The 18,521-nt window shown below is 35.4% G+C and overlaps 1 protein-coding gene across 1 annotated transcript in view; it reads right to left on the reverse strand.

Annotated features, from left to right (window-relative positions):
- The window catches only part of LOC150084812 (distal membrane-arm assembly complex protein 2), a 113,053-nt gene that overhangs the window by 4,320 nt on the left and 90,212 nt on the right, over positions 1-18,521 (reverse strand). The window contains exon 4 of the mRNA XM_090376361.1: positions 16,160-16,322. Coding sequence (XP_090232487.1) covers positions 16,160-16,322 — 163 coding nt within the window. The remainder of the gene's footprint in view (positions 1-16,159; positions 16,323-18,521) is intronic.

Raw genomic sequence — 18,521 nt, forward strand, 5'->3', positions numbered from 1 at the left:
TATACATGAGGGTTTGAAAAGTTTGTGGCCTGAGTATGAAAGGTTAGTGGTAAAATGTTAAAAATTTCAGTACTTAATGTATATCACTTCAAATAGTAATTTACCAAGTTTCCTGAAGTTTCAATAATGTATTTTTTTTTAATTATAGGTCCTAAAGTCAACAAAACTGTGAATGAGGCAAGGTGAACAAAAGTCACTGTGCATCATTCAAAAAAGAGACTAATGCCAACCAACGGCAGTTCATGAGGATACAGTGACAACATTAGGGGAGGATACATTTTACCTTACCCCTTCCTATTCCACAGTTAAGAAGTGGGTAGCAGAATTTAAACTAGGGAGGGAGAGCCTGGAAGATGATGCACGCTGTGGAATACCTGCAATGTCCATCACTCCAGAAGTTGTTGACAATGTGTGTGCATGATCTGGTGATGAGTGACAGTTCAGTACATTGTCAGAGTCTTGGGCATCTCATCTAAACATATGTACCACATAATAACAAAGGTTCTCACTATGAAAAAGGTGTCAGCATTATGATTGCAAAGCTGTTGATATCAGATCAAAATTGTACAAGTTGTCAAGTCAAATATTCATTTGACAAGTCAGCAGTTGTCAAGTCAAATATTCATTTGACTTGACAACTGCTGTGCATTTGACTCTTGACAAACTCAAATGAACATTTGATTTGACAACTGCTGTGCAACATTGTGCAGCAATTTCCTTGCAAGGTTTATGACCACAGATGAGACATGGATTCCTTACTTTCAGACAGAGACAAAGGAGCAGTCTTCAGCTCATCTCTCCCTCCAAAGAAAGCCAAGTTGATTCCTTATGTTGGCAAGGTGATGGCATCGATTTTTTGGGATGCTGATGGAGTGTTGCTAGTGGATTACCTGCAGAAATGCCAGACAGTCACAGGGGGATATTGTGCAGACTGCATGAAGCATTCATGAAAAATTAAAGACAAATGCTGAGGAAAACTCAGCAAAGGAGTCTTCTCCAGCATAACAATGCACCTGCTCACAAGTCTGTCGTTGCTATGACCACACTGCATGAGTGAAGCTTTGAAATTTTGTACCATCTCCATATTCTTCAGATCTAGCACTACTGGACTTTCATTTGTTTCCTAATTTGAAAAAATACCTGGCTTGCAACCATTTTCCCACTGACAGTGATGTCATTGCTGCAATGGATGCAGCATCAGTGGAAAAAAGGTATTAATTCCAAAGGGTACTATATTGAAAAGTAACATATTAACAGACTCCTCAAATAAACTGTTCATACTCAGGCCTCAAAATTTTCAAATGCCTCTTGTAGTAGAGAATATTTATGTGAAGGTTAAAAGAGAGAAAGGAACAGAGTTATAGATTAAACATGCTGTGTTAATCAGATGGTTACTTCAAATAAACTGTAAAGACAGCTTAATAGTAATGAATTTCAGGTTGCAATCTGCTTATCAGTAAATTTTATAATGATGATATTTATCGATTATGATAAATGATATTTAGACCTTTATGGCAAGTGTATAGGTATTAGCCCAAATTTAGACAAAAAAACAGAAATTATGAATTAATTAATAGGGAAATTGAAATAAAGATAATTTGATATGTTTATCATTAAGCAGCATATTTAAAGGAATTTTTAATGAATTTTCAACATAAAACAAAATGTTCTTGGAGGGAGTTATCATGTTTCACTTAGAAAAATATATGAGAGACAGAACTGGTCTAACATCACCACTTTCATTATCCTGACTTGTAAAGCACTTTGAGGAAACAGAATGCCTGACAGTTCGTCCAAGATATGGAAATCATCAACATCTATTACAGTTGTGCCTGTTATTATAAAAATCTATATAAAAACAGATCAATGAATTGGTCACTTAAAACAAATGGAATAAGCAGAAGTTCATGAAGTTTGATGCAAGTCAAGCATTCTAAGTATGACAGTGTTGCAAACACTAAGAAATATGTTATGCTGGTATCCTTATATAAATCAGCATGTGCAGAAATTGCTAACACAAATTAATTGAAAGTGCAAAGCTTGTTAGGTGGGCTTTTGTGAATGTTGAAAGCACAACAACTGGTTGTTCAGCATGTTCTGGATGGACAAAGCTCATTTTTTTTCTAAATGGGAGACTGAACACCACAAATGGTGTATTTGATCAGCAGTTGTGGTTTTTTTCAGCCTTGTGCCTGTGTTGGCGCCTCCGTAGCCAGGTGGGCAAGAGCAGCAGTGCGTAGCACACACTTCTTGATTAGACCAGGGTTCTAGCCCATGCCCACCAAATATGGAGGATGCGGAAAGGTCAGGGAATAACCACCGCATATCCCCAGAGCAATATGGCCTTAGTTGCTAATGCTCCTAAAAACCAAATAACAATAACAATGTGCCTGTGTTGAATTTATCCCGAAGACATTAAAGGTAATGGGGTTGTGTGGTTTTACTGCATAATTCATCATCAGACCATTTTTCTTTCAAACTATTTGTGCCACTGTTTTGAAAACTTGCACAGTCAAGGGTGGTAATGTCAATATTTTATGCAAAATTGTCATACTTTGCCATCAGGTAAAGAACAAAATTGATATCATAACCATTGTGCATTAAGGTGAAACAATTAGTCATGTTAACTTTTGGCAAAGACCATTTGTTTGGAAGACGCTGTCAACATGAATGGCACTTGCAGACTAACCTAATTTTGGTTATGGGTCTATTATCTCTACAGTAAACAAATTTGATGAATTTGAAGTATTGATGAAGCTGTCAAATGCAAATGTAGCAGGAATATTGGATGCATGGTGCCACTCAGATAAAAGGGATGCAGAATTAGAATGTAGTGAGTACAGTATGAACAATCAGGGACAAGCAGGACAAGAGGGGGAGTAATGCTCTTGGTTAAGAAGTACAGACTCCAAGGCAGTGTATCCAGATGACATGGGTGGCCAGTATAATGTTGAGTCAGTTTGGTATGACACAAGCACTGGGAAAACTAAAATGTCAGTAGTCTGCTATAGACCAAATGACTATGTGAGTATAACAAACAACTGTACAGACAAATAAAGTGGGCAAGTAAGTTAGATTGTCTTATAATGGGGTTTAAATTTGTGGGTTGGTCTCTCATATAGTGGCAGAAATTTTCTGAATTTATTGGAAGACTGTTTTCTATTGCAGCATGTTAGAGAGACAACAAGAAAAACAATACACTTGATCTGATTATCGGCAGACTCGTCATGCACACAGATAAAGGAACCACTAGTTGGCAGTGATCATAATATACTGATGTAGAATCTACATTAAGATATAAGTACAAGCACTCCCTGACTTACAAAATCTGACTTTACATAAAAAATTTCAAAAAAAAAAAAAAAAAAAAATGCACCCTACAACAACAACAACAACAAAAGTCCGTGCAGAAACCAGCTATATTTCTGCTTCAAACTGACAGCTTCAAAGATACCTAAAGTTCTCACTGGAGACCAGGTCTCCAGTGGGAATATATACAATAACATTGCTCATGTACATAGCTTACCATGACTTATCACATGATGTGCAACAACTTGTATGTATCTAGAGTGGGAGCTTCTTGTTAAACTATTTCTTCTTTCGTCTCATTATTTTTACACCTCATTATTTATACTACTGCTCTACTTTGCAGATGACTATTTCTTTTTTTTTTTTTTTAGTATTATATGTTATCCCAGTCACTATAGCAGGAAAGCATGTGTTGTGAGTAGACCTGGCAACGTTGGTGTTTTGAAAAAGCAGCATACAATTACGTTACAGCAAAAATTAGAAATTGTGAAAATATATGAAGGTGGAAAAACAATAAAGACTATTTCACGTGTTTAAGGCTGGCAACGTCCACTGTGAATACAAATTAAAAGATAAACAACGAATAAAAGAACATGCAAAAGTTTTGCACCTTTAAAATCTACTGTGGGTAAAAGAAGGCATTCATTCAAACCTCCCTACATAAATTTGTGAGAAAGACTGAGCAACCTCCTCAACTTGCAGATTCTCCGACTCCAACTTCAGTGCCATATTCATTTTTAGCATCATACTTCTATGGGCCTTCTACTTCAGCTATATCAGAACTGGAAAAGGAGTCTGATATTGACGACATGATAGCTCTCTTCAACCTCAACTCATCCATCTCCAACTAATATTAGTGACGTATACCTCCCCCTTCCCCACACACTGAAAATAAGTTGGATGTATACATACTTTTAAAGTTTTGTCTTTAAATAATATTTAATGCATAAGTTATGAGTACGCAATTGTAATATAAAAATGCTATAAGACATAAATAAAATGAATTTTAAATTGTGGACTTATGTTTAGGTATATACAGTCGAACTTCCCTATAACAAATTCGATAAATCCAGCAAAAAAATTCATTATAGAGAAATTTCATTATACAGAGAATATCTTTTTTATTAGAAATTGTTATTTAATTAGAAAATGAAAATGAATCTACATTTATTTTTAATGTATTTTATTTCAAAAACACTTATTTAAATTACGTTTACACAATTTTCCCCGGTAAGTATCACAAATTTAAAAAAATCTGTAATTTATTTTCGTTTGCACAGTACAATTAAAAAATGTCTGATTCAGAAAACCTCATATTTGTTCAGAGCATTAAAAACATTATCAGGAACATTTTCACAAAACTGTAGACCCATACGAACCGTTTTAAAAGCGTTAATCATTTCTTCGCGTTGGCTTGTCTATGGGTTGTTCTGATGAGTCTTCAGCATCATCATTAATTTCTTCGTGATCACGGTCGCGTTTAACACGGTTCATCAGTATTTTATCTTCATTTGGATGTTCTGTTGTAGACAGATCTTGATCTACATAAACATAACTATCCAGTGTATTTCATTTTCAATGTTTCCGGACGATTCTAATAATGTCCAAAAGTTTTTCAGTTGTGAAAGGGGCAGTTTATCTTGTTTGTCTAGTTGTTGTTCAACTTCTGTATTCAATGCAAATCCCACTTTCGAAAAACAATTTTGAATAGTGTATTCAGTGACATCGTTTTTCCAAACTTTTGCCAATTCAGAGATGCAATCTCTAAGGTTAATTGTAACCTCCAAGTTTCTATTTTCTGATAACGCATTGACAATATTCATTATTATTCTCTTTCGATAATGAAATTTAAAATTTTTAATAATGCCTTGGTCCATTGGCTGGAGTTTTGATGTCACGTTTGCTGGTAAAAACAACAACTTCACACTTTTAAGTTTAGTAGAAATACCGGCAGGATGTGCCAGACAGTTGTCAGTTACCAACATGATTTTCCTTTTTTCTTTTGTTATACGCTTGTCTAGTTTTAATATCCAGTCTTCAAAGATATCACTTGTCATCCATGCTTTTTTATTAAAGGTGTAGTCAACTTCCAAAGATTTTGTGCCTCTAAAACATCTTGGGTTTTTTGATTTTCCGATGACTAAAAGTCTTAATTTTTCACTTCCTGTCATATTTGCTCCAACTAGCACAGTGATTCTTTCTTTGCTTTGTTTTCCGCCAAAACATTTATCATCCTTAAAAGCAACTGTTCTATTCGGTAAACATTTAAAGAATAAACCCATTTGGTCATCATTAAAAACATCTTTAGGTTCATATTCTTCCAAAATCTTCTTTAAGGTATTATTCCTCCAACTGTTGCAATCTTCTTCGCTTACATTAACACTTTCTCCACAAATAACCTTTTCCACAATTCTGTGGCGCTTCTTAAATTTATATAGCCACCCAGTGCTCGCATTAAATTCTGCATGTCCCAGGGACTGTGCAAATTTCAGAGCTTGTTGCTTAATTATTGGACCCGATATTGGTATATTCTTTTCACATATCATTCGCACCCATTTTAAAACAGCTTTATCAACATCTTTGTATATACACAACTTAATTCACTTTTTGTCTGCTCCTCCTTCAATTGCATTTAAAATTGATTCTCGATTTTTTAAAATCGTAGATAAGCTGCTTGCAGGTATGCCATATTTCTCTGCAATATCTTTTTTCTTAAAACCCCGGTCAATATCATGAAGAATCCTTACTTTATCATTAATACTTAAACACTTTCTCTTTGACATTGTTTCCGCAAATGTAAAAATTACTGGACTGCAGCTCTTGCCGATACATACACCGCAAACTTTGCTACACTGGCCATATAGTGAATTGTTAGTACTGCCTACTCAATGACATTCGCTTGCCAATTCAACAGTATCACGTGACCTTTCCTATCAATCACTTTGAAGAAATATACGACTTTCATTCATACATACAGGAAAGAAAATTTACGGTTATTGTATGCTGTATGTTACTTTTCAGAAAAAAAAAAAAAAATACAAGAGCATATAGCCTATGTGATTGATGACAAATTGTTCTAAAAGAACGAAATAAAAAAAAAAAAATCATGAAAACCATCTACTGGGAGTCCAGTTAGATGAGAACGGACATATCATATAATGATTGACAGGAAGGTCACATGGTACGGTTGAGGGGAGAAGCGAATGTCAGTAGGTGTTACTAAAAACTGACTATGGTAGCATTCTATGTATTGCCGCCGCAGCACGCTAAAGGCTTACCGCAGCGAATTTCGTTTTTCCCTGAGCCAACATCAATTTATAAATCTACCCCATTTATTGTAAAGTTTATGACCATTTTTAAGAAAACTCATTTGGTTTTATAACTGTAACAAAAATGAAACAAAGACCCTCCTACGGGCATCAATGGCCACAAGTATTCACTAAAAGGATGATTAATTCCAGATCGTAATGCGCAATTTCGGAGGGAAGGAGGCCGTATATTTGAGCAGCTGTTTAGCAGTAAATGCTTGAAAATCTTCAAAAATGCTTTTACTAATTTTTTTAAAAATTCATTATAGAGAGACTAACACTTCACTATATGGGGTTAATTTTACATGTAATTTCGTTTCAAGGTGCAATGTTTTGCAAAAAAATTCATAATATAGAGAAATTCGTTAAATAGAAGTTCATAATAGAGAAGTTCTTGGGTGGTATCCGAGTTACGTAAAATTTCGACTTACGGACAGGTTTTTGGAATGGAATCGTTACATAAGTCAGGGAGCACCTCTACTGTCAGAGGTAATGGGAAGAGCTTTTACTTTTGTAAAGGTGACTACGATGGTCTTAGACAGTTTTTAAATTCTATTCAGTGGGATCAACTTATGATGTTACCAACAAAAAATTCTAAATGGGAGGCAGAAAATTCTAAATCATAAAAAGCTATTAAGCTTTTTATATCAACAAAGAGACATTGTTCAAATTTTAGACATAAATGGATGTCAGATGAATTGATGAGAATAGTGGCAGTTTAGAAAAATGCATGGATGATTACGTGGAAAATTAGCAGGCAACATGGAAACCTACAGTGAAGTATAGACTAGTCTGCAATCAAGTCACTAAAGGGGGGTTAGGCAAGCTAATGCAGAATATGGGAAGTACTTGGCTAAGAATGCAAAGAAATGTAGAAAAGAAATATCTGCTTATGTTACCACTGAAAGGAAAGGGACAACAACACTGACCGACTAGTTATGAACAGCATAACTATTGTTCACATCTGATGCCGTTCAGGCTGCTGACAAACTGAATAAATATTTTGCACTTATATTCATGCATGAAGTTTTTAGGGATGGGAACATCAGAAGTATACAATGTTATAATTGGAAGGGACGTGATCTTGTTATAACTGAAAAGAAAGTGGAAAAGAAATTGCAGCAGCTAAAAGAAAAAAAAAAACACTTGAAACTGATGGGATCTATCCAGATATAATAAATGAAGTATGCAAACCCTTGGCTATAATCATGAGTGCATCCTTGGAGTGGAGGGGAGTCCTGTAGGTTTGGGGTGGGCAAATGTATTTCCTATTCACAAGGGGGGGGGGTTAAAGGGTGATGTGAGCGATTATAGACCTGTAATCTTGACTTCTGTTTCAGGGAAAATAATGGAATCAGTGGTTAAAGAAGTACTTCAGGATCTTTAACAGGAATGGAATTATACTGAAATCACAGCACGGATTTCTTAAGGAGGGATCCTGTCTGACCAATCTGATTAGATACTAGGATGCAGTAACAAAGGAACTGGATGCAAATAATAATGTTGACATCATATATTTAGATTTCAGTAAAGCATTTGATGCTGTTCCACAGGAGAGACTGCTAGACAAATTGGAGCAATATGGCATTAGGTGCAAATTACTGCTAAGGATAAAGGGATGGTTGAGTGGCAGAGGATGGGGTGGTTATAAATGGGCACTGCACTTCTTGGACTAATGTTATTAGTGGAGTTCCTCAGGATTCAGTGCTGGGCTCCTTAACTGTTTGCACTATTTATTAATGATACTGATGAATGCATATCAAGCTTATTATCTACATTTGCAGTGATACAAAGGTTGGAAGCATGGTTAAGGACAGGAATAAAGGCTTACTACAGCAGCAAGATCTAGATCAGCGGTTCCCAGCCATTTTTAACTCACAAACACCTTTCAACATAACATTTTTATCACGAACCCCTACGCCTATATTCTCTGAAATCATATAAAGGTACTGAATTTTTATTATAAAATATTTCCAGTACTACGTTTTTATAAGCGACATCATGTAATAATAAAAATTATTATTAAATATTATTTATACTTTGTAAAGTCTTGCCTGACCAATTTGGTTGGATACTATGATGCAGTCACAAAAGAACTGGATGCAGTGAATAACTTTGATATTATATACTTGGATCTTAGAAAGGCTTTTGATACTGTTGCACATGTAAGACTGCTGCACAAATTGGAACAGTGTGGCATTGGAGGCAAATTGCTGTTATGGATAAAGGGGTGATGAGGAGGAGAAGACAGAGAGTGGTAATCAATGGACACTGCTCATCGTGGACTAATGTTATTAGTGGAGTCCCTCAGGGTTCAGTGTTGGGTCCATTATTGTTCTCTGTATTTATAAATAATATTGATGATGGTATATCAAGCTTAATGTCCAAGTTTGCAGATGATACAAAGGTTGACAGGGTTGTTAAGGACATTACTGACGCTATGCTGCTGCAACAGGATCTGGAAAGGTTGAGCAAATGGGCTGAGAGGTGGCAAATGAAGTTTAACATTGACAAATGTAAAGTACTACATATGGGAAACAGCAACCCCAGAGCAACGTATGAACTCTGTGGTACTACACTGACAGTGGTGGAGAATGAAAAGGACCTGGGGGTAGTTGTGCACGCAGATATGAAGTTCTCTGAGCAGTGCAGACGGGCTGCAAGAGTAGCTCATGGTGTCTTATCAATGATATATAGGAATTTTTCTAGCAGGGATAAGGAGGTGATTATTCCCTTGTATAAGGCAATGGTCAGGCCATACCTTGAGCACTGTATACAGGCCTCATTTCAAGAAGGATGTAGAGCTGCTGGAACAACTACAGAGAAGGGCAACAAGATTAATGAATGGAACAAACGGTTGCTCTTACGAAGAAGGGCTTAAGTTTTGCAAATTAGTGTCTGGAGACCAGGCACCAGCGAGATGATCTGATAGAGGTGTATAAAGCCTTGAATGGTTTGAGCATGCTCAGTGCTGATGGGATTCTTCCTGTTGCTCAGAAGAATCACCTGAGAGGGCATAAATTCAAATTGAGGAAAGACAGATGTAGGATAGATGTGTGGAAATTTGCCTTTAGCCAGCGGGTAGTTGGTTGGTGGAACAGACTTCCATCCCTTGTGGAAGTTGATAGCCTAAATAAATTTAAGGCTCAGCTGGACAGGTATTTCGAACAAACGGAGGGGTGAAGTGGAAGTGTTTTTTTTTTTTTTTTTTGGCTGATGCTGCATAAGCTTGCTTTCTTGCATCATCATTATCAGCCATTTTCAATCCACTGCAGGATGAAGGCCTCTCCAGGAACTTTCCAGTTCCTTCTGTTTTGAGCACTGGCCATCCATTTACTACCCACAAATTCATGAATTTCATCTATCCATCTCCGCCTTTGTCTTCCGGGTTTTCTTCTAGCTCCTCTTGGGTACCATTCTGTTATTTTCTTAGTCCATCTGTCATCATGTCTCCGAGATATGTGTCCTGCCAAAGACCATTGTAGTTCTTTAGTTTTGATAAGAATGTCCTTTACTTGAGTTTACTGCCTAATCCATGTGTTTCTCTTCTTATCTAACAGTCTGATTCCCAATATAATTCGTTCCATTCTTCGCTGTGTAGTTCTCAGCTTCTCTTCCATTCTTTGGGTGAGTGCCCAAGTTTCACTTTCATTAGTCATGGTGGGGAGTATACATTGGTTCATTATTTTACGTTTCAGACAAACTGGAATATTGCTCTTCAGTATGTGACTATATTTCCTGAATGCCATCCATCCAAAATTTATTCTTCTCTTGACTTCCAACCATTTATCATTATTACAGCTAATGACTTGGCCAAGATAAATATATGACTCCACCTTTTCAATTACTGCTCCTTCAATCATAATTTTCCTTTCTGTGGCATACTTGTTCATCATTACTTTTGTTTTAGCCATATTCATCTTTAGTCCAAAATCCTTACTAACTGTGCATAACTGATTAAGATTTTCCTCTAATTCTTTGGGATCGTGGCTTATGACCACAATGTCATCTGCAAATCGTAAATGGTTTAGGTACTCTCTGTTCACATTGACTCCTTTCTGCGACCAGTCTATTCTTCTGAAAGCTTCCTCAAGGGCAGCAGTAAACAGCTTCGGAGATATTGTGTCTCCTTGTCGAACTTCTTTCTCAATTTTAAATTTCCTACTGTCTTTGTCTAGTCTAATAAAGAAGGTAGCACTCAAATATTTTCTTCAAAATCATAATATGTGGGGTATCTATAATTGATGAAGTCGATTTCATTAGTTGTTAATCCATTTGGACTCTTCCATGTCCACTTTCTGTTCACCCTTTTCTTGAAAAAAGTGTTCATTACTGACAATCCTTGAGATTCTGCAAATTCCAGTGCCCGAAACATTGCCTTATGCTGTATGGAGTCAAATGCCTTTTCATAATCCACAAATGCCAGGCATAATGGTGTTTTATATTCATTTGCTTTCTCCATTAGCTGTGATATTACGTGAAGGTGATCCATAGTTGAGAATTCTGTCCTAAAGCCAGCTTGCTCTTTCGGTTGATTCTCATCAAGTATTCTTTCTAATCTGTTAGTAATGACCCTTGTGAACAACTTGTAGATGTGGGATAACAAGCTAATTGGTCTATAATTTCCAATTTCTGATTTATCTCCTTTCTTATGCAGCAAAACTATGATTGCATTATTCTACTGCTTAGTCATCACATCTTTTCTAATGCACTTTGTGAAGAGCCTTGCCAGTTTTTGTGTTATGTCTCTTCCTCCCAATTTTAACAACTCTACAGTAACTTCATCTTCCCCCGGGGCTTTCTGATTCTTCATTTTCTTCAATGCATGTTCTACCTTATCAGGAAGAATATCGGGTATGTCGTATGCGTTGCTACTTTGCAATCCATCTTCCCCACTGCTGGCATCATTCCCTTGCTCCTTGTATAATTCTCTATAGTAGTCTTTTGCTATTTGAATTATGATTTGAATTATTTGATTTGAAGTATCATTTGTCTTTCTGTATTACTGCTCATGGCTGCTGATTTAAATCCTTTGTTTTCCTTTAATGCTTGTGCTACTTTTCTTGCATTAAATCTTCTTTTTTTTATTTATTTATTTTTTCTTTGGTAGTTGTTGGCCCATCAGCTTCTGTGGTCATAATGCACCTGCCTGGCAATCCAAAGGTTGCGGGATTCGAACCCGCAACCTTTGGATTGCCAGGCAGGCTAGCCCGGTCAGCAAATCTTCTTAAGTCCTCTCTGAGTCTCTTTCTAATGGCTTTGCATAACTCAGTATACTCAATTTTTTCCTTGTTAGTATTTATCTTGCTCTTCATTTTTCACCTTCGGTTCATCATATCAAGTGTTTCTTGACTAATTTTTTCTTCTTTGGATTTCTTTTTCCCTATAGGTTTCTTGGGCTTTATCACTTTCAGAAAGTTGTAATATTCCTCATCGACGTCTTGGTCCTGAGCAGTCTGCAGAAGCTCAAACTTGTTCTTAAGTTCCAGTACATATTACTTTTTCTCCTCTTCTGTTATCTCAAAGACCTTTGTATTATTTACTCGAGTCAGTTTTTTCCTTTCCTTTTCTACATCTATATCAAGTGTACATCTTACCATTCTGTGATCACTTCCAACATTTACCTTATTCAGGATGGTAACATCATTCACAATATATCTTCTGTTAGTGAGGATGAAGTCGATTTCATTAGTTGTTAATCCATTTGGACTCTTCCATGTCCACTTTCTATTCACCCTTTTCTTGAAAAAAGTGTTCATTACTGACAATCCTTGAGATTCTGCAAATTCCACAAGTCCTTCACCTTTTTCATTTCTTTCACCAATTCCAAAATTTCCTATAGTTCCCCTTTCTGCACTGTTTTGTCTTTTTCCAACCTTAGCATTGAAGTCCCCCATAATAATAGTGTAGTGGGTTTTCTGCTCATCTAGAAGGTTCTCAATTTCGGTGTACATTTCTTCAACCTCTTCATCATCATGGCTCGATGTTGGTGCATAAATCATTATAACCTTTAGCTTGTACCACTTAGAAATCTTGAGTATTAGTCTCGACACCCTTGGTGATGTACTTTTGAATTCCAAAATGTTGTTTTTTAAATCTTTATGGACCAGAATCCCAACTCCACCTTCACTCCTTTCACTGTTTCCATTGGTGTACAGCAGATTTCCACTTGATAAACTTATAAGTGATTCATTTCTTGCATCATATGCCTCTATTAATGCTAATGCTAAAAGAGGGCAGATAGGTTAATTAATGTCTCATCTGTAACAGAGTATCTCCACTCTCTGTCTCATAGACGTACTGTTTCTGCTGCATGCCTCTTCTACAGATACTTCTGTGGGCACTGTTCTTCTGAATTGGCTTCTATAATTCCCGCTCTCTCTTTCAAAACAGTCCAAACACGTGCTGCCACCAGCCAACATCTATCTACTGTCCAACTTCAAACTCACAGAGCCAACTTTTCTTCTTCCTCATTTATTCGTTCAACTTCTGTTTTCTGACAACCTTCCTTCATATGCATTTCCTGAAAATTACAATCTACAGAAGTTCAAGTCTAATGTCAACAAGTATCTTCTTACATCTTTTTATCCTTCAACCCATGCACGGTACTAAGTACTATAGGTTCTAAAAAAAAAAGTACCTGTACATAACAATGATACTTGAGAATGGAAAAAAAAAAAGTACCTGTACATAACAATGATACTTGAGAATGGAAAAAAAAAAAAAAAAAAAGTATGGAAAACATATTTATTTTAAAAAGGTTTAGACATGGGTAATGCACTTTCATCGTTTCTACTACCTAGGTAATATGTATATATCGTTTGATTATATCTCATATTGTGAATACCTTCACAATGAGTTGCCGAGGTATTGCACTCTTCTGAATAAGTAACTTCACCAGTGGAGAAGACTAATGTTACTTATTCTCGGCGGATACCACCACCCAGATGGCACTGTTTCAAAGCTTGTTGGCTTACTAATCAGTGGGTTGGCAGGTACCCTGTTGTTGCAATAGTGACAACCCGGTTATGAAGTATAATTCCGCAATATGAAAGATGCTTGATAGTGTGCATGGTTTAATCTAAAACTATTTCTTGACTAAATGTCTAAGAGTATGAAAAAGGTTGTTTAGGCATGGGTAATGCACTTCCATCATTTCTACTAATCAGGTAGTATGGATGCATCATTTAATTATATCTCACATTACCCATACATAAACAACCTTTTTCATACTCTTAGACATTTAGGCAAGAAATAATTTTAGGTATTTATTTAACATGATAAATTATAAAATTATAAGGAACTGTGAGAGATGTGGTTTCTTTCTTTGGCAATTTTTACTTTTTATTTTACTTTATTGTTTATTATTGGTTAAATTTTGTAGTTTAGAATAATAAACCTATGTAAATCTAAGCAGATGCCATTACAGAATTTTTTAGTGCATACCCCCTGGAACACTTTCGTGAACTACCGGTTGGGAGCCACTGATCTAGATAAATTAGACAGATGCTGAAAATTGGTAATTGAGGTTTTAACATTGGTATATGCAAAGTACTACCATAATGTGTACTACCAGGATGGCAGTAATCCCAGCATAATATACAAATTATGTGGTACTACACTCAAGATGGTGGAGAACGAAAGAGACCTAGGAGTAATTGTATAATCCAATGGAGAGTTCTCTGAGCAGTGCAGAAAGGCTGCCAGAACAGCTTATGCATTCTGTCAAGAATGATATACAGGAACTTTGTCAGCATGGTCAAAGAGATGATTATCTCATTGCATAAGGCCATGATTAGGCCACATCTTGAGATATACACAGTTACTCATGAGGAGGCGTTTGGGTGCCTGAGAGGCCTTTTTTTTTTTTATAGGACCTCTTTTGTTCATTGGTTTAAATCGCCTTTTAGCCAATAATGTAATTAACATGAAAACAGCTGAATTGCTGGCCAAACTGGAAATATAAAGTATTTCCAATTTATGACAAGAAATTTTGAAAACTGTCTTTTATTACCCAAAAAGTTATTTTTTACCCCATCAGTGATTCCATCTCTGTGTTCTGTTTTTACTGGCACTGTGTCTATAGCTGTAAAATGTTACGGTCATTCAGTGCTATAGGTGGAAAATAAACAAAAGAAATCACTGCATCATTTCTTGTCATATTACAAAAATACAAAAGAAGTGTTTTTTTTTTTTTTTGGCTGATACTGCATAAGCTTGCTTTCTTGCATCAAATGCCTCTACTAATGCTAATGCTAATATACAATTTACATATCATCCAATCCAGTGGTGCTATTGAAAAGAGAGTGCCAGCTCAGGAGTTATAATTAGCTGAAGTTTACTGAAGTGCTGTTTATAAAATTCTCTTTAGGAACTATCATTTCATGACAAGGAGTCAGAGCTACACAGTGCTCTGTACCACTGCTCAGCAATGATGTTTACAGTTTAGTTTTGGTTTACATATTGTTTATGTGCATTTTGTGTGTGAGTGATTGATTTTAGGTTACAGTGTAGATAGTTTCAACTTCTCTCTCTTTTTAAATGGCCTCAAAGAGATCGAGTCAGTCATTTAGTGCTAATAATGTGAAGACTGTTAGAAAAACTTTTCATCTGAAACTAAACTGGACATTCCAAAAAGGCCAACCGGGCTAGCCGGGTGGGTAAAGTGCCTGCCTGGCAACCCAAAGGTTGCGGGTTCGAATCCTGCCTCAGGCTTGGATCAAAGTACTGCAAAAACCGTGAGAGGTGCATTATGGCCACAGAAGCCGATGCGCCAACAACTACAAAAAAAAAAAATCTAAAAAGACTGTATTCAGGCAAACGATAGATTTTCTCTGCATATAGTGGTTTTGAGCATTTTGAAAATCAACAGTATCGCAGGCTGTTACTGTAAATAATGTAAATACAATATACATATAAGGTTATGTAATTTTATAGAGAGCTCTCTTGCATTTTATTCAAAATATACTATATTTATGTTTTATTATATAATTTATGTATTTAAAGTTTATATTTAAAGCTTTAAATGTTTCTGCTACATTTAAAATTTTTATATATAAAAATGGTACTTAAAATCAGCCAGCAACACTGGTCATGCCAACAAGTTAAAATTATTTACAATATATTCTATGGATAAATTTTTTCTGCTTAACATGGATTCACTTAGTGCTCTGTTTTTATAGCCCCAGTTAAGAGTACTAAGTGGGAGATGCCTGTAATTCACTAAACCAGTGTGAATATTATGTTTGAATATATTGCATAAAGTAAACACTGGTCATGCCAACAAGTTAAAATTATTTACAATATATTCTATGGATAAATTTTTTCTGCTTAACATGGATTCACTTAGTGCTCTGTTTTTATAGCCCCAGTTAAGAGTACTAAGTGGGAGATGCCTGTAATTCACTAAACCAGTGTGAATATTATGTTTGAATATATTGCATAAAGTAAACAAATGTCAAACAGACCATTGTAATTTACCAAATCAGTTTGAATATGGTGTGCATAGAGTAAAAAGAGTGTATTAAAATAATATTACCTACCTTAATTTATAGAGAGTAAGAAGCCCTCTCTCTGTTACATTTGGACAACCGGTAATTTCTAAATTCTCCAGTGAGTCACTATATCGATATAAGAGTGAGAGGCACCAATCATCTATTTTAGGGCATTCATTTAATTTTAAAATTTTGAGATGAAACAGGTTAACTGAAAAACAAACAAGTACATATAATTCCATGATCACAATACATAGACAATAAATTATTTAATTCATTTTGTAATACTGTACTGCAGTGTTAAAGTCATTTATACTAGTGAAAGATGAACTCATTTTTAAATTAACATAATTCTTCAGACAACATCTTCATAGAATTACGATTTAAGACACACCTTATAATGGAATAAGAGAATATCAAAATTTGTACAGCCCAGCACTATCAAAAGTAGCCCGTTGCCTGAAGTACATTATCACTCCCACATTGGCTTTAACCAATGAGCAGGTACTTTGGTTGATGTCATTAACCAAAAACAGAAAATGTTTTTGTGAATTTCGCAAATTTTCAAAAAAAAAAAGGTGAAAATTTTAATATTTATTCCATAAGTATGGTATACATAAAAGTCCCAGCTGCATCAATTATTTTTTCGCTGAAGACATAGCTGCAAAATATTCTTTAAGGCTCTGTTTTGGAGTGAAACAGTGGCCACAACATTAATTTTCCACAGTTTTGTGTTCACACATTTCTCAACTGAAAGTTTACCTTTTTTGTCAGAGAAATCTTTTTTTTTTTCTTTTCTTTTTTCTTTTTTGGATAGCAAGACTGTTGTTTCTAAAAATAATAGAATTAAGAATAAATTTTTAAAATTTCCCATCTTCAACTATTTCATGCCATATTTCCCAAAAGATGAAATCTGGACCAACACACATTCTGTTGTAACTGTTTTGACATGTCCACTGAAAGGTTAATAAATGCAAATATGCTTTATGAAAATGAGAAAATCATATTTTCTTTTTTCATCAATTGCGAACTATTGTCACAGCTTTAATTGCACTTATAATAAGTTTCCATTGGAGAATAAAGTGCTTAAAAATGCTGATGATGATGATAATTGATATTGAAAATGCAAGTTTTTCTTCCATTCACTATGTGTTGTTGAATTTTTTCCCTTCATCCTGCTTATGTGTAAAGAATGATGAAGCAAGTGGTATGGCCATGGATGAAGTTAAAAAGCAATCTACAGGCTTTCAGGCTGATGTTATTTCATCATTACTGAAACAAGATAATACTGATGGAGAACAGGTTAAAGGTTGGCTAGTATTTGGGGGGCAGTGAAATTTTGAAGTATAATAGAACATATAATGTCTTGTCCATTCTCACCGTTCCTCACAGTAATGCAGCAGAATGTAAGCACTTATTCCAGTCTTGTCAAAAAGAACAGAATGGAATTCAGATCTTCCATATGAAATTAAATGTTACAGCCCATTTGTTTTAAATGTAGAAAATTGTCTTTGCTCTAAAAAAACATTAGTGGTGATTCCATGGAGAAAGCTGAGACAGCAACTGTTTTCATACTTTGCCCTTGACATCAACCCCCACTCACATTATTATGCCTATAGTGGCAATCCTAATTTAAAACATTAATAGTGCTAACATTTCATGAAACTTTTATCCTAGTTTAGGGTGGCCAGATGCTGATGGCCACAGCCAGGACAAAATGAGTTTCAAAGCCTAAAAAAAAGTGGGGTGGGGGGGAGATGAAAATGAGGACCTGAATACAGTGTTTAGATATTAGTGCTTTAAAAATGAAAACAAAATGTTTATAAAAGAGCAAATATGGTTTAATTTATTAAAAATAATTAAATTAATATATTTGAGAAATACATTAAAGCAGTATTTGCAAATAATAAGTGTTACCATCAGTAGGACCAATAATATTTGTTATAGTATATCTGAAAAGTAATAACTTTTGTGTGAATGGCGAAGCAAACATTCTTTTCCATACTATAAAAATAATTTAGAAAAACTATGCGTGTATCACTCTTTTCAGTGGGAACAATGATGTTAAAAAAATATAAATGTCAAATGGGAGGCATTCAGAGAGGTACTCATAGAGACCACTAGGAGTTTTATACAAACTAAAAGATATTGTCCAAGATTTAGACCAAAATGGATGCCAGATGAACTGACATCCATTTTGGTCTAAATGGATGCCAACTAACTTAGTGGCCAACAAGAAAAATGTATGGAAGGATTAAAAATTGTCAGTGAATACAGAGTCCTGTAATAAGTACAAACTAACATGAAATCAAGTTACTCAGGGGGTCAAGACAAAGTTAGATTATGAGCAGTCTGTGGCTAAGCCTGCAAAGAAAACAAGCATAGAATTCTTTCTCTGCATGAGTTAACA

Source organism: Mastigoproctus giganteus, chromosome 6 (assembly GCF_048544385.1).
Source record: "Mastigoproctus giganteus isolate SK-2022 chromosome 6, ASM4854438v1, whole genome shotgun sequence".
NCBI lineage: Eukaryota > Metazoa > Arthropoda > Arachnida > Uropygi > Thelyphonidae > Mastigoproctus > Mastigoproctus giganteus.